The following is a 23,715-nucleotide window of genomic DNA, read 5'->3' as shown; positions in this document are numbered from 1 at the left end:
ATAGTCAAAATCCCAGACGATATCTTGTCTCATATGATGATATCTATATTAAAATCTATATATCTGTCATATTCTCCACTTGGCACAGGAAAGAGCAGAAGTTGACAAATGCATTGGAGGAAGTGTGGCCATAGTGAAAGCTGCTGCTGCTGCTCTCTCTTTTGGGAGAAGACGAAACGAGGAATTAGATCAGAGTCAAGGTGACGTCCGGGGACCCCCAGGGGTCCTACAAGAGGTTCCAGGGGGTTCCTAGCAAAAACGTTTAATTGGTAAACTTCACCATTATTTAATTTACAAGACGTTTGCCATTAGAGAATGTAGAATCATGAGTGATTGATCCTAGTTTCACTGTTATCTGCCGAACTGGACTAAATCATATCCACCAATGAAAACCTGCTCAGATTGGGGTCCTCGACAAAATATCTCAAATGGAGTCAGTGGCCTAGTTGACTGGGCGGTGTTCTCCAGTGCATTGGGTGTTGCTCTCACCCCTGGCTGTGTGCTCCTCTCTCCTCTCCTTATCCTCCTCAGGAACGCTGCTGTCAGATCCTTTTCTCCGGGAGGAGCGGGCGCTGCGCTGCTCCCGTTGCTCCCGTTGCTCCCGCCCGCCACCCCCGGGCGAGTTCAGCAACTGGCCGACTGGCTGCTGGCCCTGCTGGGACTGGCTCTGCTGCTGGGAGGCCAGCGCACCCTGGGAGCTTTTGGGCGCCGGGCCAGATGAGGTCATGATGGGTCGGGGGCTGTTGGCCTGGGCTCGTGTGTAGTGACCCTGCAAAGAAGGGGATAAAAATGTCAATACTGTCCATACCAAGGGACGATGCAAAAATACAGACACCACAAGCCAACAGCATTCGGAGGCATTTAGAGGCCGACGAAAGGTGGGTTGCGGACAACTCAAACCAGAGGAATGGAGTAGAGGACCCATTTATGGATAAACACCAGTGTGCACTTTATTAGGTACAAATGTACAATCCAATGTAATCCAATACACCAGCTCAGCAATACATTTTGCTTTATGTTGCCTATAATGTTCAGGGTTTTTTACGCTGTCATAGAAGAGGTGTTAATTCAATGATATGTTTTAGCATCAAGGTTATAGTTGGTGGTGGTGTTGTACTGAGCTGCATTATATTCAGAGGAGTTTCTAATATTCTGTCCCCTTCATGTATGTCAATAGGGCGAACAAACATTTTTGAAACACCTTTATTCTTTATTTGGAATATTAAAACAAAACATTAAAATCACTGTATCGATTAAACAAAAAGGCAAAAGAAGCCAAAGATAAAAATCTAAAAAGAAGTGAAATTACTCTAAATAGGAAACGATAAACAATTGTAATTTACAATCAAAACAAAAACAAAATTGTCACAAATACACAACAAAAAAATAAAATAAAAACAATCCATGGTTCCGATTCATAAATTTTTGTTTCAGTAACTTTTTAAAAGAAAATCTCAATCTCAACAACTCTCAATATAATGTAGTTCAGTACAACACCACATGACCTGTCATAAAAGTATAATTAAATTTACAAATTTCCGAATATGTCAACAAAAACTGAACATTATAAACTTCATAAAAAAATAATTCATGACAAAGCTGGTGTATTTGATTGTATTGGAATTGGATTGTACAGGTTTACTTAATAAAGTGCACACTTAACACAGTTGGTTGTCTAACCATAAACCTATAAATGAATTTTGAACAATCATTTCAGTAAATGCTCAAATTAGTCTATTATGAAGTTGGCCATAGAGCCATATCCTCCTCATCTAATAATAATAATAATAATAATAATAATAATAATAATAATAATAATAATAATAATAATAATAATAATAATGGTCATTTATAAAAAAGTTTGTTTTGAATAAGTAATTTACATGTATTTTCTAAAAAAATATGAAATGTTATGAAATAAATGGCATCTCAAATGAACCAAAAAGTGAACTTTTGTCTGGATTCATAAAAAGGTTTTTCATTGTCTGGACAAGCCTAAAAAAAAGTGTTCCTATGGCAACCACACGTTGGATGACCAGTGTTGGGTTTTCGGGTATCTTATCTGTCGTCAGGGAGTTGCTTCCATATGGAATGGCCGGAAATCATTTCTCTGAAGTGCTTCTCTGAAGGTTGCTCAATTATTATAATAACGTAGTAGAAACAATAATTTGTGTTGGACTTCCAAATAGCCGGATTAACTAGGGCACTGCGTTTCTAATATACCTTTTGAAGGGGATTTTATCAAACGGAGGGTAGATTAATAAAACCACCTATGGGCGGCTCTAGTGGCAGTCAGACCCCTGAGAGTGTTTAATGGCATGACTGCATCTAGAAGACCCTGATAGCTCCTTGGTGCCTTATATTTGCTAATTTAAACAATAAGTTGATATTGGGCCTCACTTGCCTTTGGGGTCGATTTATTTAATCAAAATCATGCTAATGCACTTACAGAGATATAGTGGGCTACGGGGTTCAACGGGGAAAATCAATTACTTATATGAGTGCATATTCTTTAGCAAGCTAGTGCGAGAAAAGTCAACTGAGAGTCTTTTTGAAGTGAGTGTGCTGGAAGAATAAAGTGGAATATTCCTTAAAAGTATGGGGGGGGGGTCAAATTAGGTCAAAATAGTATTTGAATATTTTTAGAAGAATTCAGAGAGACTTTCAAGGGAAACGAGGGGTAGGCCTTTGCTGCTCGAGTTAGTTTTACCTAAAATGTTAGAGGTTTACCTTCACGAATAAAATCAAATTGAATCTCTCATAATCTTTTGTTTAATTTTCTTATGCTTGCCCCCTGAGGGCAGAATGCATTGAAATTGACTCAGCTTTTTATTCAAGATAACATTTCCACTTGAAATCAAGCTGACATCCTGGTAACAGTTTCCTGATATCAGACGGAATTGTCAACTCGTTGCACTCCGTTTCTATCTACAGTCTGACATTGCCTCCACTCTAAATGATTTCTGTGGGGGAGGGGGAGTCAATTTTTTCAAACCAATCAGAAGAGACCCACGTATCTGCCTGACTCGAACCTCATTTTCAGTAGACACTGATGTGTAGCTATGCCAGCACGCTGGTTCTGCCGGGGTTTTAAGAGTGAAAGTGAAAACAAACTACGAGTGCTCTTCGGATTTTAATGTAATTTGTACTTCTAATCGATTTAGAACCTCGATAGCAGCGTCTATCTTGTCGGTCGCCATCATCGTTATTACTCCTCTTTGGTTTCCGAGCGGCGCAGAGCTATGACAACGGCGTTAGTCCCGCCCGTGGCGCTGATTGGTGCATTCATTTTTCTACCGAGAAACCGCTGTTTGACATCATGATGCCAGAGCAGAAGAATCAATCAATCAGGTAGACAGAATCAGGTAGCAGTACTGTAAAATCACAACTAAGATGTTGCTTTTGAGAAAGCAAAAGACGATATGGAAACTGTTTTCCCACATTGCGAGCTACCGTGTCTGTTTGGTGAATTACGAATTGAACTAAGATGAAGAAAATGTTGATTTCAAAAGCATTTATTTCAATGAAGCACAACTCCAGTTCTTGATTCAACTCAGACTTCGGATCTTTTCTCCGTATCAATTCTGTATGGGTTCAAAGGGATTTGAAGGGGAGGAGTACCTGAGTGTTGCCAGTGGTCCCTCCGGGTCTCCCTCCCGCCGTCTTAAATGTGTAAAGAACATAAAAAATAAATCAAAAATAAACAAGCAAAATAACACAACGAAATTGCAATGTGGGACAGGGAGAGATTTTTGTTAATGACTGTGGGGTCAGCAGTGACTCTCTGATTGTTTAACAGAGTTATTCAGAGACCACTAAGTTCCTTCCGTGGAACCCATTGGTCTACAACTGCAATGGGTGTGTGTAGTATAGGTGTGTGTTTGTGTGTTATAATGATAAATCAAAGTAGAGGAGAGCACGTAGGAACTTTATTTTAAGCAAGCTCTTATGACAAACACCCAAACATAGGGAATCAGAGTCAACTTCTTTGTATTTTTCTTCATGGTTATGTGAGAATGTATGAATGGATGGCCAGGTCTTGAAAATATTCCAAATGCCAAAAAAAAAAATGTCATTGGTTTTGAATCATCCAAGACTCAGTTTACCCATGTCTATAAAACAAATAGTGTGAGCGCAATGGCTCAATGAGAAACATGCGGTGTTAGAAATCAAATGGGTGGCGACGGTGGCAGCAACATGAGTCAAAAAGACTAGATAGCGCGGGACAGTTACAACGGCAAGAGAGCGACAAATCGGCTACAGTTATTAGCTTGTGCGTCTCCTTGTGCACAGTCATTGTTTTACGTTATCTGGGATAGCATGTGTGTATGTCTTTTGTGCATGTGTGCTATTTTCTTACATATAGCACACATGCATTTTGCTCTTAGTGGAAGTTCCCTCTACGTGTGTGGACGTGTACTCACATGGGCGGTGTTGTTGTTCTGGCTGGATCGTGACCTGCGCCTGGAGGTGATGCCGATGTTCTCTCCTTTGAGCAGGGAGTGAACTACGTCATCCAGAAAGGTCATCTGGACCATGGAGGGGTCAACGTTCTGAGGCTCTAGCACCTGAAAGCACATACAGGCCACTGTGAGACCAGGTCCGCATATTAGTATCGCAGACATTAGGGCTCCCGAGATTGGCCTATAGCGATAACTCTAGATTAATCCTGCAAATGTCATCTACTGTCATTTGGGACTAAAAGATTTATTAAAAAAATCTCCAACTCTCCAACTCTATACACTAAGAATATATATATATAAGCGATACCCCATTGCATGCTCCCTGTGTTAGCCCAATGCAAGGCTGCAGAGGGGATCAACTAACCTAGCTCCTGTTAAATAAGGGAAATACACCTTCCGGAATCTCAAAAGAGTTATTTAAGCCTCTCATCTATACCTTAGTTTTGAATGCAGTTATACGTTCTGAACTACTTTAAATCATAATTACTATAAAAAGTGAATTTCCACCCCAAAAACGGCCGTATCCCTTTAACAAGCTCAGTAGGCTGAATGTGAATCTATGACTCCTCAATGCATTTTGCGTCACTGAGTCAGCCTTGACCTTCAGTTTAACAGCTTGGTGTGCCTCCCTGAATAATGACGGGAGTGGGTGACCTGGCAGAGTAGTGAAATCCGAGGAAAACAGCAAAGGACAATCAAGGAGTTTAACGAGGAGCGCACAATCAAGAAAAGAGAATACACAATGGGTCTGCAAACGCATCCCCTGAATCACTCCAGTCGGGGTGAAGGTTGAGGTATTTTTTTAAAGGGTACGACAGGTAGAACATGTAAAGACTGTCCAACAATATGATGAGTTTTCAAAAAGATTTTCAAAAGAGATTCAACATTTTATTTTAAGGCCTAAACTTTTGCCCCATCGGCCTGCATTTAAAGCACAGTGAGAAGCTGTAGCAGTGGTAAGTTTCACAATAGCAAATCATTCAGCGAGACAGTGCTATGAACAGTTATAAATGATCCGACATTTTATTGCCTGGCTTGAAAAAAAGGTCAACTTATCCTTTAAATCCTTTAAGACTAAGTCAGAAATGCAAACGTGTGATGGCTGAAAAAGGTGAAAAGGTAAAAATCCTCAACTGGTGAACGCCTAGGAATGATACAATATTTGTATTATTTGTATGTAGCATTGAAGTAAACATGCCAGATCGCCACGAACACCTTGAAGAGAATTCTTTTTAAGATTTCAAGACATGCAGAGGTGGCCGCTAACCTGGTCATTCATAACGACCATGTTTCGACTGAAGAGGTCGTGATGTGTAATGATCCCAGTGAACCACTGGGTGGCTGAGTCTTGTCTGTACACCCGCACACGGTAGCCATTCAACGAATACGGACCTGCATCCACAGACAGGCAGAAAGACAGGAAGGAAGTTGGAAGAGGGAAAGAAGGGAGGAATTGAACAAAAATAAGGTTGGGGAAGGGAGGAAGGGAAATAAATATAGATAGTTATACACATATAAAAACAGAGTGGTTATAACACTATAATACATGCAGTACTGTATAAAGTATAAAGCCTAGTATTTGGGACAACATGGGAGTACGACCTTACCTTGCATAAAAATCTCCTGGACCTTCTGGTCTTTGAGCCAGCCCCTCACTTCTTCATGAAGCTGAGGGTTGTCTCTCAATACGGGGCTCTGGCTGTCCACTTCATCCTGCAATGCACAAAGAGAGAGAAAGAGTGGACATTCAGATATACACAGCGGGAAAAATAATGTTGCAAAGCAGGATATGGGGGGCGTCTTATAATATGTTGAGATTACATCAAACAAATGATGAAGACATGCCATAAGAATAAGGGTTTAATTGGCCTGGAAGTTTAAGAATTGGTTTGAATAGATTACTGATAATGCTTAAAGCCGAACATTTTATGTCTTTTTTAAAACGGTGTAGTTTCTCTCTTTAATATATTTCTCACATACCTCTCATGAACACAATGTGAACATGTTTACTTGTCAAATGGCTGATTTGTAGAATTCCCACTAGATATGTAATTCAATCCCCAGGAGTTGTATTTGCAATGTGACACACGCACACGATCACACAGATAATTTGGGGTTTCAGTAGCATCTGGGATTTTTCGAATGCATACAGGCAAACAAGGGGAAACGTGCTCAACTGCACAAATAAACACAGTCTACAGGAACACTACAGTCTGCAGATTGCGTTCTCTTTTTTCCATTGAACTTATGGCTCTTTCCAGAATGACTTCTCTTATTATGGTTCCCAAGATCTCAGAGTCTCACCATCTCATGCAGAGTTTTATTACAGGAGGTCCATTGTGTAAAAAAAAAAAAAAAAAAAAAATTTGAAAAAAAAAAAGGAATAATGGAGATACGAGTATAATAAGAACTATTATTAAGATTAAGGTTTGTCGCACACACACATTTGAAAATGCTACTTGAGCCGAGTTTCCGAAAGGGAGTGGGTGTGTCAATGTGCACGGGGTGTATTGATCTAGGTTGCCTCCGGACTGACTCCATGGCAGCCGCCTCCAAACATCAGCCAATTGCAAGTTTCTACAGCAGAAGCCTGTGTTTGTCCAATGTGGCGCTGAGTTTCATATGTTGCACGTGAGTAGCCCTTGGTGTGTTTCTGCATGAAAGAAAGGCTGATATAGTACACTGGTGCAGTGTTTCCCACAGAATTAGTCTATTTTTGGCGGTAACTTTTACATTGTCGTCCGATCATTTTGAGTTTATATCCGTGAACGAAGAAATACAATTTTCTTATTATTTGGTCTCATATCTGCTGTACATCAATGACAAATACATCATGATCTGATCACGTGATTGGACAAATTACCATCGTAATTTTCAGTTACCACAATCGTGAGAGTGCTGATTTTGACAGTGTTTATTATTGTTCATTATTCGCTATGGAACAATAATAGAACATGAAACTGTCCACGAGTTCCAATAAAATAGAATATGGGACTGTCACCAAGTTCCAGCACAATTCAATCTGTAACTCTCACTGAGATTTAACATAACAACATATAACTAAAATGGAAATGCCCAGTTCAAACTTCAAATGAAAGTCTCTTTCAATTTCAAGTGCAAATATACCTTTCTATTATATTTATATGGTACTTGCCATTCCAAAATAAATTGCAAACATTGCAAATTTAATAAATTTGACCAGCACAGAATCAGAAAATACTGATCGGCTGGTCACCGGCCGATGGATCGGTGAATCTCTACATAAAACATTCTGCACATGATCATGTTTGATTGTGCACCGAGAGGAGGGTCTATTCAGAGACAATTGTCTATTGTCAATTGTCAATGTCTTTGTGAGAGAGAGAGAGAGAGAGAGAGAGAGAGAGAGAGAGAGAGAGAGAGAGAGAGAGAGAGAGAGCGAGCGAGAGAGAGCGATATTACCCATTTAATAGTAAAGAATATAGAAAATCAATAGGTAGAAGTAAAAATTAATATTGTTGCGGGCCGCCAAAATTAAATGAATGTATGGGAAACACTGCTGGTGCCTCGTATTTCACATCAAAAAGAAATATTTTAGAAAAGTACTCCAGATGCCCGAAGTTGGAACAGTAATCTTCCCACAGCCCTCAGACTTCAAGTTGTTTATGAGTATAAACTCCTATTTACGGTTTGACCCGTTGTTTGACTGTACTGTCTAAACTTTTGGGACTCTTTAGTTAAAAATGTTTATCTCTTGCTAAATGACTCTTTCCTCTCTTTCTATTTCATTCTATTTCTTTCTATTTCATTTTCCATCTGCCAGATTCTGTGTGTGTGTGTGTGTGTGTGTGTGTGTGTGTGTGTGTGTGTGTGTGTGTGTGTGTGTGTGTGTGTGTGTGTGTGTGTGTGTGTGTGTGTGTGTGTTACGTGTGGATAAATTCTGTCTATCACCGTTGGTCTTGGGTAGAATAACTTTGGTCACCTGGTGCAGTCTGTCAATGCACTAAATAACAACTGCAATTCTGGTGAAAATTGCCCAATTGCCACAAACAGCTTTCTCTTCCAGCCGTTTAGATTGGCCTGAACGGGGGAGGGAGAAAACAGTGGACGTGAGGGACCTTCCAGAGGAAGTAAGTAGCCTGATGACTCAAAGCAAAAGGCTACCAACTGAACCCTTAACCGCCTGTTAGGACGACCCTCAAGGCCGCTTCCAACGTGCTCCCTCGCTCCTCCGCCGTGAGCAACATCTGTGCTTGTGTGAACTCGTCCGAAGTCACCGTTCACTGCCAAAGTGGTGCTTCAAATGGAATACCTAGCACGCTGAGAAGAAGCTTAATACGGCTGGGTGTGTTCTCGGTCCACCCAAAATATAATGAAGTATGGAGTCCACGTGGCTCAGTGGACTGAGCCAGACATGCCCGCCGTTCATTTTGAACAGTGCTCTGATGAAGATAAGAACATCCTGGTTTTTAGAGCAGTTGCTATTGATGTAAACCGCCGGTATCTGTGCATTTGTGTGTCCGACAGTTAAGGCCGGCTGATGGTCACCGATTAATCAGTACACACACACATCTACACACGTACACGTAACCTTGTGACATGAATGTTTGGCAACAAGTCACATGCTGCAAGGGGTGAAGAGATTTGAGAGTAGCCAGATCCTTTCATATAACCTCTCTCTCTCTCTCTCTCTCTCTCTCTCTCTCTCTCTCTCTCTGATGCAAAAACAAACACAGACACACTGGACCGGCTGACTTGCAGTTTAAGGGTTAAAAGTGGCGTGAGTGTGCGATGAGGTGGGAAGAGTGGAATGGAGCGCCGTCACCGAGGCAGAGAATGGAGAGAGGGAGAGGAATGGCAGCGGGGAGGGGGGTGAATTAGGGGAGAGGTGATAGGAAAAGGCAAAGCGAGAGAGGGAGGAATGAAAGAGGGGGGAGGGAGGGGAGGGGAGATGAAAAGAGAGGGTGTCATGATTAATTCAGTGACCCGCAGGTTGAATCTCTACCCCGGCTCCCTCTCACACTCTCCGATTGAGACAGAGTGTGACATGAACGGACACGAGGGAACAAATAGAAAAGAGTGCGATGGCTGATATTCGGGGATTTTCATAAATGTTCCAAAAAATAATACACAAACTGAACAAAATAAATACTAATAATATACTAATTAATACAAAATAGAGACCAGGGCCACGTTGATTACAGTAACGCTCACTCAATCAATCGCCGATTTAATGTCTTATACACATGCCATGATCATGCTGGGATAGATGAGGCGAGGGACAGTCCAGCAGAAGTTGCCCGGTTCACCACTCCCACCTGCGCCGGAGGGCGACAGACGGGGCAGCAGCGCACGCAGCTCATTCACTTGCACGCACAAAGAGGATGTATGTGGACGGAGCACGCAAATAAAAATAAATACACCTACGGATGCATCTTTCATTCCGATTCATGGCATCTTTCATCACTTTCACTGCGCCACGGGGTTTCACTCCTCTTGTCTATCTGCGGACGGTGCAAAAGGTATCAGAGAATTGGAGAGGAGGTTTTTTTCCCCTTCACCTCTTTCCTGTGGTTTTATCTTCAATCTATTTATTTTCGTTTGTTTCCTACTTGTATGAAGCAACATTTTTAAACACAACTGAGTTGAGGTGACTGTCCCATTCCATCCTGTTCCTATGGGACTTAATTGAGTAAAAACTAGTCGAAATAATAAATCCTGCACTTCTGTAACAGGGAGACCGCATTTGCCGCATTACATTAGGTTTGGGCGCACACACCCCACCCCCGACAGAATCGTAACTCAGCGATCGCTGTGGAATTCTGCACGATTGCCCAAGCCCACCATCAAGGGAGGTTTGGAGGTTTTAATTCCAGCCAATCCTCACATCAGCTGATTTCAACGATAAGCTCCGGGAACTGAAGGTGTGCTAATCATTTCATTCCAGCCGAGGAAAACCTGCACACTCTGAGCCCTCCGTTGCACATCATTTGTTATAAGTCATTCCACTGAACTTTTTATAACTCTGGACTGAAAATAGAACCTTCTGAAAATAATTAACAACCCCCTTTCACCAATACGATTTACATACGTCTGCATAACATTTAATCGAAAATAAATAGCTGACACTTATTATTAATTGAGCCTATTGAGCGACTGAGCCAACACACACACACACACACACACACACACACACACACGGGTTTATGCACAAGTGCATAAACCCATATGGAGCATCATAATAACTTTGAGCTTGAAAGAAAGTTACTGGAACCTTCTGCAGCTGAGCAAATATTTTGTAGTCCTAGAAGAATAACATAGCGATAGAGAAAAGCTTTGTGTGCATGGACGTACCTTATTTGAACATATTCCAATTATTTGTACTTGCAAGACTGTTTAGCCTGTCTGTCAACCCGTCTCAGACTCAATGAGACAGGTCTCACTTTCTCTTGGAACATGGGGGTACTAGAGGCTACTGCCCCTTCCCGCTCTGATTGGACAACCCTCATGATCAATGGTCAATCTGTCCATCCTCATTGGTTGGAGGGGTAGGCAGAGTCAAATTTTGTGTTTGCAATCTGTGTTTGCAAATACGCTTTACAATTGCACTTAGGCATGTGTGTGTGTGTGTGTGTGTGTATGTGTGTCTGTGTGTGTGTGTGTGTGTGCTTCAAAGGTGAAAAAAGAATTGAATGGTTCACATGTCACGAATATGTCACATATTTTTCCCCCGACACATTCAAAATCTTTGTACACCTACAAAACCTTTCTACAAGCTCAAAAACAGTCTGACTCGATACACAAATTAGAAGCTTATTTTCTCTCTATTTCTCCCTGTGGCCCTGGGACTTTCCACAAAGTGAAAATGCATGTGTGCATATGTGTGTGCATATGTGTGTGCATATGTGTGTGTGTGTGTGTGTGTGTGTGCGCATGTGTGTGTGTGTGTGTGTGTGTGTGTGTGTGTGTGTGTGTGTGTGTGTGTGTCGATGTGAGATGGGATGAGTGATATGAAAGAATTTATTATCACAATAATCATAGCGTTGCAAAATATCGATACACCCTTGTGGCCACATCCTCCGTTTAATTCAGAAACTGTATGCGGTGATCGGAAAGAGATCTTCATCTCACAATGACACAACGCCGCTGAAATACAAATCCTAAATTCAAGCAACACAGCCCGGGTGGGTTGCTTGAAAACTTTCAGCTTTGCCGCCTCCATCATAAACTCTGAATCAACTATCTCCTTGCGTTCCTCCTCCCTTCCTTCTCCCCTTCCCTCCTCCTTTCCTCTCTTCCTCTCCGGTGAAGGGCTTTTTTCAGAAAACTCAAAATGTCGAGGTAAAAAAAAAAATGGAAGCGTAGAGATACAGTCTGCTCGACTCGGCGGGGAGCCGGCGACCAGAACAGTGGAGCAGATGAGGTTACGCCTTTCACTTCACCTTCCCATCTGTCTCTCCCCTCTCTCGCCTTTCCTCCCTTACTCACTTTTTCCGCTCAACTCTGCTGCAGCGTTCCAGTTTTGGTGAAAGACGCTGAGCTACTCCAGCATACACGGACTCAAAATAGCACTTTCTAATGCAAACGTCAGAGCGGTTGGCCCCTGAGATATACAGCATGTATCAGCGAGTACTACAGCATGTGTAGTATGTGTGTCTGCTCTAGAAGTCTGAGGGGAAAAAAGGCCTTTAACTAACTCTGTCAGGCAACATTACTATTACAATAGAACAAATCTGCTAGTATGTGGTAAAAATGTCTTTCTTTCATACTTTTTTCAATCTTTTCAAAAATATTTCAAAGAAGATGGCAACCTTCTTTGTCAAAATACTTTACTAATAATAATAATAATAATAATAATATGCACCTTTATTTGTGCAGCACCTGTCATACTCAAGATGCAGCTCAAATTGATTTGCATTAATAGAAGGCAATAAAATAATAATAAAAATGTTTTCATTCCCTCTTTTCTCAGCCGAGTTCACAAAAGTTGGATGGACCTTCATCCTCATTCTACCAAACGCAAAGAGGGGTGTAGCATCAGGGAGTTGCAGGAAAAGTAAAATTTGCTTTATTTTGCAGCTGAATGGCATGATGTGTAATACTCTGCCAGCGGTGGAGACTGAATATCACACAATGCAGCTTGAAAAAGGTAACTCAACACTTGATGACATACAGCAGAAACGCCGGTGTTAATTGAAAAAGAGGAATATGAACTCACAACTGGGCTGTGGCCAGCAGTGCAACCTAATTGAGAGTTTCAACCTATAGAGAGCCAGTGTAATGCTAGATTTTAGTTGGTTATCTTAATTGGCATTTTCGTCTAGAGGAGGGGACCACTACTCCACTACTCAAATCTTCCATCGTTTGGTTCACCCTTTTTCTTGAAGAAGTTCAACAAAAAAAATGCCCCATTGACTGCGCATTCATTTTTGTCCTTTGTATAAAGGAAAAGACTCTGTTGAGCTTTTCAGACAGAAAGCTTACAAGAAAAACAGCACTGACGTGTATATGTGTGTGTAACCATAGCAGCAAGCCAGTGTGTGTGTGAAAGTGTGTGTGTGTGTGTGTGTGTGTGTGTGTGTGTGTGTGTGTGTGTGTGTGTGTGTGTGTTGAGAGACGTAGGCCTTCAATTATTTCTACTACGAGTACTGCTGTCTTTTTTAGCCAAGTGAGGGCCTGGTTTTAGACATAGTTACCAAGGCAACACAGTCTCCATGGCCACCAGTGTTAAATCACCGCTTGGTTGCTCTGAATATGAGCTTCTGTTTTCAAAGAATGTAACGGGACTAATGTAGAACCGTATACCCAGATAAAAAACCTTCATTGAAAAGACATAATGGAGTGCATCCATAGTAAGCAGGGTAGCTTCGTGAATATTTCACCATTTCCTCCTCATTATATATTTTTAGATTATTATTTCTAGATATTGTTGTAATGTTTTCAAATCAAAAGTATATCAAAGAATCCAAGAGCAAAATATAATCCGTCCTTCTGTATCCATCACCATGTCAATGTTTTAGTTGTGCTTGTATGCTATATGTTGAATATTATACGAATCCACTTGTGATTTATGCTATTTGTTCCTTGTTATCTAAAGTCAGAAGACATCTGTTTGGTTTCATGGAGGAAGATGGAGACGTCCTTCAGGGCCCTGGAGATGTAGCGCTTCTACGCAGTTCATTTAAACTTAAAGGACGAGTGTGTAAGATTTAGTGGCATCTAGTGGTGAAGTTGCAGATTGCAACCAACTAAAAAACCCCTCCCCTCCACCTTTGGTGGTGCAACATGGCGGGCTACGTGGAAGAGGACCCGTTCCCTATGTAAATCTAAACAGCTCTTTCTAAGGTAACAAAAACATGGTTCTTATTTTCTTATTTTCATTTTCATTTTAGTTGGCTTTCACAAAATCTGTGAAGCCAACTGATGCATGGCTAGGGAGCGGACGCCACCCTGACGATTGATATGCAATTGTTGTGGTGTTGTCGGAATGGAACGTATCAGCATGTGGTGTCCTCTCAATCGTGGTATCAGAAGCAATAGCACTTAACCAGACTGCCTCCGACTTCAACACCGCTGACGGTGCTGGAGTATGGTCCTCACATACGCCGGCCCAGCCAAACTTTTTTTTATACAAATAAAACCTATTTAATTGATTTTGACAAGCATCTAATTCACAAAGAATCTGCAAACGGTGATATACACTGCTAAGTGCGCTGCTAGCTATTAGTATCTAATTGCGCCGGTGCGATTTGCACGTATTAAAATGAGGTATTATGCATGCATTTGGTCCAAAATTGGCCCCTTTCTATGCAAATGAGCCTTGTTGCAAATAGCCTCCAATTCACAAACACTGGCGCTAGCAGCCACATGCAGTTAGAGTGATGCTATTAGCGTCTGTAGAGAGCTGGTATGGTAGTAACTGTGCAAGAACAATAAAAATGGCAAAAAAAGGCTCTGCTGCACAATTGTCTTCAGAGAGGTGGTGCAACTGAAGCACATTTATAAGGGGTGTCAGGACAGGCTTTCCAGTGATCTGTAAATAATATTTTGACATTATTATTATTATTATTATTATTATTATTATTATTATTATTATTATTATTGTTATGTCACAGTATTTGTAGGTAGCAGAATGCGCAGCAGTCCATGGTGATTTTCAAAACGCACTCCAAAGGCAACTTGGTGAAATTGTGAAAAATTTTGGTTGAGTTATAAACGTTGGCAAAAACGGTTCTATAATTCCTAATAAACTCAAAATATATTGGAAAAAACAACTAAAAGTTATAGGGAATAGTGATAAAAATGTCAAAACTGGCATTGAACCACCTCAAACCTGCAGGACCATGGACAGCTCCACAGGCCGCGGCCTCGGGTGCAGCTGCCCAGAACATGGTAGAGTAAAATCTATTAAATGAACTGTCATTATTTCTACATTGTAATATAACATTTTAGTGAGAACTACAATTTCTTATGTAAAAATACAGATCATAGAGTTTATATATATAATATTTAGATTATATAGATTACATATGTAATCTGTGACACACAGATTTACTTTGCCACATGGATCATTGCGACCAGACGCAAAACAAGTGCAAATTGCACTCAGTAGCAAAACTTTATGGGTGTGCTTGCGCTGGCATATCATGAGTGCAATCTCTTTTGTGAACAGGATGCTAAAACGGCGCAGATAGCAGGCGTAACTGATGCCAATTCATAGTGCAATTAGCAGCCGCAATCAATTTCTTTGTGAATTCGCCCCTTGGTATGTTATCAATACTTAGGCACTTTCTGAAGGGCATGGGGGGGAGTGAGTAGGAGGTACAAAACAAGTGTAAAGATATGTTGCTATAGTGCCGTACAAAGAAAATAATATATTAAACTACATTATTTCCTGTCTGTTATCATATATAAGAATTTATACAAGTAATAACCTGGAGCTGCAACTCTGGTTCAATCACTCGACCAACCACAGCATGTGAGACCACCACCTCCAAATCCTCCATCTGCTTCCTCTCTACAACCACCCAACAGCCTCCATGCAATTAATAAATAGAAAAAACAACTTTTATATCTATCCACGGTTTTTATTTAAGCCATCAAGTGCGATATTCTGGAGAAAATAGCATCCACCGGGTCCGGTACCCAGAGTTTTGCGCAGCAGAATTAAGAGCCTGCAAATATTGAGCATCACCTACTTGAAAATGTCGGGTGTTACAGGAAACACCGGTCTTGTCATGAGTTATGGTTGTCATTTATTAACTGGTGGGAATCATTCCTCACCGTGGCATCCCTAGGAAGAACCCTGGAGAGGTCCCTGGATGGATGCACCGGCTGTTTGATAAGCCAGCATTGCAGGGGTCTCATTCTGAACACGCCCAGTGGAAATGCAGCTGAGGTGGCTGCAATCAGGGCCAGCAAAACCATAACTCGACGCGTCCTGGCAACTTTGCGCTGCGACAGTGTGCAGGCTGAAGTGACCACTGCCAGTCTTCTTGTCCGAGTCAGACGTGCACAGATGGACCGGGAGCGCAAATCGAGGCTGGGTTTGGAGCAGAGGGCTCCCTTCCCAGTTCACTAGAAAACCCAGAGTGCGGAGATGATCGAGTAGTGCCACAGTGTGGAGTGTGCCAACTCCTTTGAACCCGCTACTATCAGAAGACTGTCAAGATATGACAGGGTTTTTTATTCCCTGGGTGCGTAGAGTAGCTGCATCCACACAAATTGTGAATATTTAGGGGGCCAAAGAGAGACCGAACGGGAGTACAGAAAACTCGTACAGCCTGTCCTGAAAGGCAATTCTCAGATATTTCCTGTCTCTTTCCACAATTGGCATGTGAAAATAACCATGTTTTAAATCCACCGAAGTCTCCCGGTCAGGTAGCTTTGTACAGGTGATCGTGTTAACATTCTAAGCGGAAGCATTCTTAATGCGTAGTGTTTTGTTTCAAATTCTCAGGTCCAGAACTGGAAGAGCCGTCTTTTTTCTCGAATGACGAAATATCTGCTGTAAAAAAAACGCAATTTCTCTTCCTGTCCACTGCCGGGTGAATGGAGCCCTTCTCTAGCAAGGACTGCATGTCCTGTTACAGAATAAGAGACGTTGAGTCCAAGATTGGCGTCAGTGTGACTGAGGGCAAACTGCAGTGCATAACCCTTTCGCATCGTCCTCTCGAGCTCAAAAGTTGAGCATCCGGCCGCATCTACTGAGCAGGGAGGCTCATAAATGTGACCCGACGCATCCTAAGCCGGCGCAGTATGCAGCGCCGTCCTGTTGGCTAGACGTGAAAAACATCAGGAATTCCTTTCTCGGTCCAAAATGAGATTATAGTTGATTTATGTTCCTCAAGATGTTTTATATCTCTCAACTTATTTTCAAAACCGAGTTCGATATTATTTGATATTACAAGGCTGAGGCTACCTGATCCATCAGAATTTCACAGGTAAAAAAATTGATTCACCAACAGTGCAAACTGTGATCTAACAATACCCTTTTTTTCACGTGGTGAAAAAAATCTGAGGACACGAAGAAGAGCTGATGTAACTTCGGTTAACAAGGCTTTAGGGAAACAACAACAAATAAACACCAAAAGCAAGATCATCTCTGTGTTGTTATAGATGACGAGAAGAGGGTGGCAGAAGCTCTCAATCATATTGTGGATCTGGCAGCTGGAGGCAGCAGGCGGCGGGCAGCGGGGTGCTCCCATAAAACAGCTACTCCCAGAATGCAAATGGTAGGGAGGAGCCCACCATTTACATTCTGGGAATCATTGTTGTCTGGTGATAGGTTTTCATGTGCATGATGAAAAGTGCCACTTTCTTAAAACTATCATTATTATAAAACAATAAATGCAGGAAGTGGGAATGTGTAGAAGTTACAGAATAAAAGAGGGGTCATGCTAGTATAGTGAGCATTAACTTAAAATAAAAGAAAATCAACTTAAACTTCAAACTAAAGGATTAACTTGAATTATGCACTTCCAATATTTTTTTAAATAATGATTTAAACATTATTTCAGTAACACACTAAGAACTAATTGTGTTTCTACATGTGTATTTTTTGCTGTAAAAGTCTGGAAATGCTTCTAAAATTTAAAGGCCTGATTGCTCTCAACTGTTTTCAAAACGTTCATGTTTAATAAGTCATAGTTTACAAAACAGTGGTTTGATTCCCACACTATTGCCACCTTGTTTTTTAACTCTACACTTTCATATTATGTGGGAAAAAAAAAATGCCAAATTTCGAAATGTGACTCTAAAGTATGTTGTGGGTCAGAAATGTGTTCATGTGTTTGAGGCCATGTCCTGGCCTCACCTGAGGTGTTTGGGCTCATATTTTCGTTTCGAGTCATGACACTCATTTCAAGTGGTCAGGGGGCCCTGGTAAACACACCAGGAGATCAAAATGGATGGAGAGAGCCATTAGCCGTGCCGCTTTAACTGGCACGGGACTTACTACAAGACATTGTCTCTTTCGTGTTAAAACTCAAGGTCGAAGTGGCTGACCAGTTACACAAATCCCCTCCCCGTAGTGACTCAGGTCCTCTGAGCCTTTTTGCCCCTCACAGCTGAAGCCGAAGGCTGCTGGGGCAGGCGGAAAGGATTTCTGTTCCAGCCCTTTGAGGCTGTGATCCAGGGCCGGATCCAGTCTGCTGTGGGCCCCGCGAAGCACTTGGGGGGCCGTCTACTTGCCGACCGAGGTGGACTGGGGTTCTGCCGGTGATTGCGACGCAGGGAATGGGTTGCAGCCTGTCCAGCGGCCTTCTATGATTTCTCATCTTTGACGGGAGCTGAGGTTTCGCCACGGTGAGGGAGGGGCACAGGTGGGCCTCACCCATGACCCTCGCAGGCCGTTCGGCAGTAAGAGGGTGACTGGAGAGGGGACCGAATATGGCAGCCCGGTGGGGGATAAGTCAATGCAGAACAACAGGTTGTAGAGAGCATGTGAGAATCACATCCCGCACACACTTTAAAAACTGCGGCAGACGTATGAGCCAAATTACCTTCATGAACTTTTTCTCTTCTCTTTCTTTTAGATCAAAGAGCTTGCTTCCAACAGTGGAGAGCTGAATAAGCAAAGAGGATGAGTGAAAAGCGGCGACCCAGGATATGTACCAGAGTTACCGTCATCCGGTAATTACTGGTTTTTGACCTGGAAAATCTGTTCAAGTCCGACATATTTAAATCTCTCCGGTCATAATGTCCCGTGGAAATAATTCCTAAGCATCCTCTAAGCACAATTTAAATTTGTGCTGGGTAATGCTAACGTTAATTATCACAATATTTTTTTCCTCTATGTCGAAATAAAATAGACCCGATCGTTTCGATGAAACACAAATCCGCAGATTTGTTGATTTCTGCGTTGGGCAAGTTGCAACGGAAAGCAAATCAGTTTGGACGATCTAAAGCTGACCTGTCATCCCTAACCAATGATTTTAGTCGACATAGAAATAAGCCCCGCCCTCGTGGACAGTTTGTGCTTGTAAACAAACACACACACACACACACACACACACACACACACACACACACACACACACACACACACACACACACACACACACACACACACACACGGAGCAGCAACAGAGCACAGCGTCCAGAACTCTGAGGAGAAGCAGAAAGATGATGTCATGTGACATCAAAACATCCATGTTTTTTTTTTGAACAATTAAGTTCTGACCCAAAGCAGACGGTTAATATTTATTGTGTAAAATATATTGACAAGACATGCCACACCCCAAACTTTTATTTATTTAGACCTTCTTGCCATATTTATTCTGTTTTTTGATTTTATCAAAGTTGTATTTGAGTAAAATGTTAATTAAAGCAGTTGCACTTGTTACTTATTGTTCACAAATGGAAATTATTTGATTTCAAATCGCAATATGCATAATATTATTAATTTATTTTTAAAACTGCGTTAACTGATGGAAATGATTTTATTTTGAATGTTCAATTCAAAGTATCAGAAATCGACATACCTCCATGAATTCATTCTATATATAGCCTGCTTGTCAATTGTTTTTAAGCTCAATAAACACAGGTAATATTTGACTGGAACCTCTCCCATTTGTCTGGGAAATTGAAATCTTCCAGGATACGTTGACCGGCACCAATTTTTCCTCACGGAAACTCTGATGGGCGGGCGGGCTTTTTGATGGATGTCCTAGCGGTCTAATCACAGCATGTCAAGGCCAAGTTGAAACTTGGTTGGTTATTAGGGCTTTCAGCTTTATTCAGTGGAGCTGTCTGGGGACAGCTTACGGCATAGTAAGAACTCGAGTTTGAGATGAAGTAAAACTTACACACTGGTCCTTTAAGCAAGACTGCAAACAGTCTTGTTGTCAACAACAACAACAAGACTTGCTTCATGTGGGAAATAAACATAAACAACGTTGTACACACTCACACAGACACAGGTGCACAAGCTCTCACACACACACAAACACACACACACACACACACACACACACACACACACACACACACACACACACACACACACACACACACACACACACAAAGGAGCTAGGGTAAAGCACTTCACAGAGACCTCCATTTAGCAACTGACCCTGTTGCCATGGGGACACAGAGAGCTTTAAGGACATTGAACTCTGTGTGTGTGTGTGTGTGTGTGTGTGTGTGTGTGTGTGTGTGTGTGTGAGTGTGTGTGTGTGTGTGTGTGTGTGTGTTGCCCAATGCCGTCATTGTCAGTGTCAGGTGACATTGTTATTATTGGATCTTAGTAGGAAACATGCCGTGTGAAACCTCGGAACAGTCCAACACTTCACCAACAACAATGCTGCTATAAATATGATTAGCTTACATTCAAAATAAGCTCATGTTTCTTAAAAATCCACAGCGGTGCAGTCCTTGCAACAGCTCTGCTCCCAAACCTTCTCCATTAGACCTTCTACATAACAACAACTTTGTAGCTGCAAATGACTGGGGAACAGTAGTGGTTATGAGGATGCACTAAGAATGTTGCTGGTATTGGATACAGGTATCATGGGACCCTAACATATCCAACTTATCAGATATGTAAGGTAATAAAATACATATTGTCTAGTTTTTTGATGGACAAAAGCATGCTAGATGTCTCCACTGGAGAAAAATAGATTATTTGTCAGTAGTGCTGGACAATTTGGTCAAAAATGTTTTTTTAAATTGATCGATATAGATAATTATCACAATATATACTTGTTAATAATAATAATAATAATAATAATAATAATAATAATAATTATAATAATAATAATAATACTCAATTTAAAGTTTTAAGTGTACTTTCATGGCTTTATGCTGAACATTAAGTAAATAAAATAAAATAATAAATATGTAAACCTAACCTAATACCTGCTGCTCGTTGGTTGGTCTAATGAGCAACAGGTTAAAACCCCCATCCCCACACACACTCAGGAGAGGAGCCCTTGTCAAGACACATGTCTATCTGCTCCTGAGCTTATTCCAACTAGCCCACTCTCTACAACAAACTGGTGTCTACAACACCGTCGTCTCTGCGCCGGAGGTCCCTGAAAATGGCACTTGGGCGGCGGGTGTAGGCGAAATTGCCACAATAATATCAGCACCATTGTCTTTTGAGAACAGTCGGAAAAGTCCCCGAATCGGCGCACTGTGATCTTATGCAGGAATGTTTGGAGTGGACCCAGGGATGCTCTCCGACCACATCAGACGAGATGTCACTGAAAATCACTCTGGAAACCGTATCAAAAATAAATCTCATAAATATATCATTGTTATTGTGGATTAATCGTGGAGATTATTAAGATCGTTTTACAGTATCGCCCAGTCCTATTACTCTGTCATTACATATTTTTGGCCACATGACCACAAACTATCCATACTATTCGCTAAAGTTTAGGACTCAAATCTGGTACCGGTGTAAAGTGGTATTAGTACATCCCCACAACGCTGAGGACACTGCAGGCCAAACGTGTGTGAATGTGTGTGTGTGTACGTATTGTTGTTACAGTAATGTCACACTGGAGTGAATGTGGAAGCATGTGATGTGGATGGGGTGGGCAGGGTAAATGAACAAGGCCTGTGTGTGTGTGTGCTCAAGCTAGAAGCAGTGAGGGTGACAAAGACAGACTGACAGTGAGTTAGAGGGAGTTACATCGGGCTAGGAAAGAGAGAGAGAGTGAGATCTTTGTATTTGTGGCCCTCCGGGGCATTAGGCCATAAAGTACGGGGGGGGGGCGGGTGGGACTGTCAGCTGCACATCACCAAAGGAGGGCTTGTGTGTGTGTGTGTGTGTGTGTGTGTGTGTGTGTGTGTGTGTGTGTGTGTGTGTGTGTGTGTGTGTGTGTGTGTGTGTGTGCGTGCGTGCTTGTGTGTGTGCGTGTGTGTGTGTGTGTGTGCGTGTGTGTGTGTGTGTGCGTGCGTGCTTGCGTGTGTGTGTGTGTGCGTGTGCGTGTGTGTGTGTGTGTGTGTGTGTGTGTGTGTATGTGTACTGGCAGCCCAAATACTCTCCAAGGGGTAGCAGCTGCAACCCCGTTATTGCCCATAGCCCCTCATGTCACAGCTCCACATTTCTCCTCCCCCTTTCTCCCTCATCCTTTCCTTTCCTCTGTCCTCCATGGTCTACCTCTCTTTCAGCCTGTCTCGCTTTGTCTCCCTCTGGCTGTTCATTTCCTGTTTTTGTTTTCCCATTCCAAACCCAAGCCCATGTAGAGCCAAGAACACCATAAATGCCCATGTTCTCGATGTTCCTAAAGAATGTTGGATATATCTGTTGGCGACTCAGATTGCCACCAGATATCCCAGGATTCATTTCAGTGAAGGGAAACGTGTGCGAGCGTGTTCCTATGGAGAAAGAACGAGAACGCTGAACTTTCCAGGAACAGAAGTCTTCTACAAGTCTTCTACAAGTTCTACAAGTGCTTGTCATTAATGAATGCCCCCTCTTTCTCCCATCTCCACGGTTCACGGCGGCTGTAAACCAGGATGACGTCCATTCAATTGCTCCGGCGGGGAAATAAGAGGAGCAACCAGTAAAGTCAGCAGTGCAAAACAATCCTCCTTCAGATTCTCCTTACACACCAGAACCCACTACTCATGTGTGCTACTATCAGGTGCTAAATTGGAAACGTTCGGCAAAACTCAACTCCAACAAAAAATGTTCTCCCCGTTTCTGTTCAAAAAGGCTAAGTACATGTAAGAGATCGCTGTGCCAGCTGGGTTCACAAGTAAGCCCATCCGCAAAAGTTAAGTGTGCCAACTAGAAGGAAAGCTAACAAATGGAATCAGTTAATGCTGGGTAATTAGGTCAACTCTTGGCCCTTTAGAAATGCAATTTGATTTGTGATATTTTTTTCAGCATAGCATGAGAGATGATTGTCCTGTGTATGTAAAACTTCATTTCCGTATTCACCATGAATAGGACAAATAGACCTAAGCATTTTATGACTTTTTTTTTTTTTGGAGCATGAAAAAATGCCAAATGGCCGAAAAGCCTTACAGCCGATACTGTTTTTGGTGGAGAATTGTTCAAATCAAACAGCAGAATGTTGGTTGGCAACAGCACACAGCCCAACTGTTTCTCATCGGTCGGGATCCTCATCGGGAGAATTTGTTTATATCTCTATTGCTCTTCACTGGGTGGAATCCATGCATTGCATTTTAAGCCTTGTGTTTCACTATAATTAACTGCTCAGCCAGGAAACTTTGGCACTCAAAACAAATGGAAACTTTGGTACATGCAGCAAAAAAAAACAAAAAACAAGTGTAATTTAATCATGAAGCCCCAGGATTTTTAAAAAGGCATCCATTCCAATGTGTCGCAGGATAGAATGTCAACAGTGCTTCTTTTTTTATATCATAACAGGCAGCAGACACAAAACAGGTTTTCTCCTCTGGTTTGCTCGGTTTGAGACCCTGTGGTCAAACCCCCAGCGATCAGTTTTGCTCACGATGGAAACTGTGGCACCTTCACTACCCAATCCGGTTGCAGCCTTGATCAATGACCATGATAAAAGTAAATAAGTGTGAGGTACTAGCACACTGCACGACGCCAAGCATGCCCGAGAGGCTGAAGTAAAGACAGACCATAGTTGCCTGGCATTGAGTCCAAAGGATTCTGCTTTTCCAGAGGTTGTTCTATTGATTTGGTTTGACTGCGAAATGACAACTCCATTTTGGGATGGTGAAAGTTTCTGTTGAGTCTGAGCACTTTCAAACTTTGTACATCTAGGAGTTCTTGGTTTGCATGCATGTTATTGCTGTTTGCTGCAAGGTTCATGAAATTAAG

The 23,715-nt window shown here is 41.9% G+C and overlaps 1 protein-coding gene across 1 annotated transcript in view; it reads right to left on the bottom strand.

Annotated features, from left to right (window-relative positions):
- Positions 1–23,715, bottom strand: part of jmjd1cb (jumonji domain containing 1Cb) — a gene marked incomplete at its 5' end in the record, with an annotated part of 149,118 nt that overhangs the window by 30,920 nt on the left and 94,483 nt on the right. Inside the window, 5 exons of the mRNA XM_080020913.1 lie at positions 490–769; positions 3,622–3,663; positions 4,425–4,568; positions 5,731–5,855; positions 6,071–6,176. Of these exons, the coding sequence (XP_079877039.1) occupies positions 490–769; positions 3,622–3,663; positions 4,425–4,568; positions 5,731–5,855; positions 6,071–6,176 (697 nt within the window). The remainder of the gene's footprint in view (positions 1–489; positions 770–3,621; positions 3,664–4,424; positions 4,569–5,730; positions 5,856–6,070; positions 6,177–23,715) is intronic.

The sequence above is a fragment of the Zeus faber genome (genome assembly GCF_960531495.2).
Source record: "Zeus faber genome assembly, chromosome: 20".
NCBI lineage: Eukaryota > Metazoa > Chordata > Actinopteri > Zeiformes > Zeidae > Zeus > Zeus faber.
Note: the sequence above shows the minus strand (reverse complement) of the source record. Positions and strands in the feature narration are given on the sequence as shown.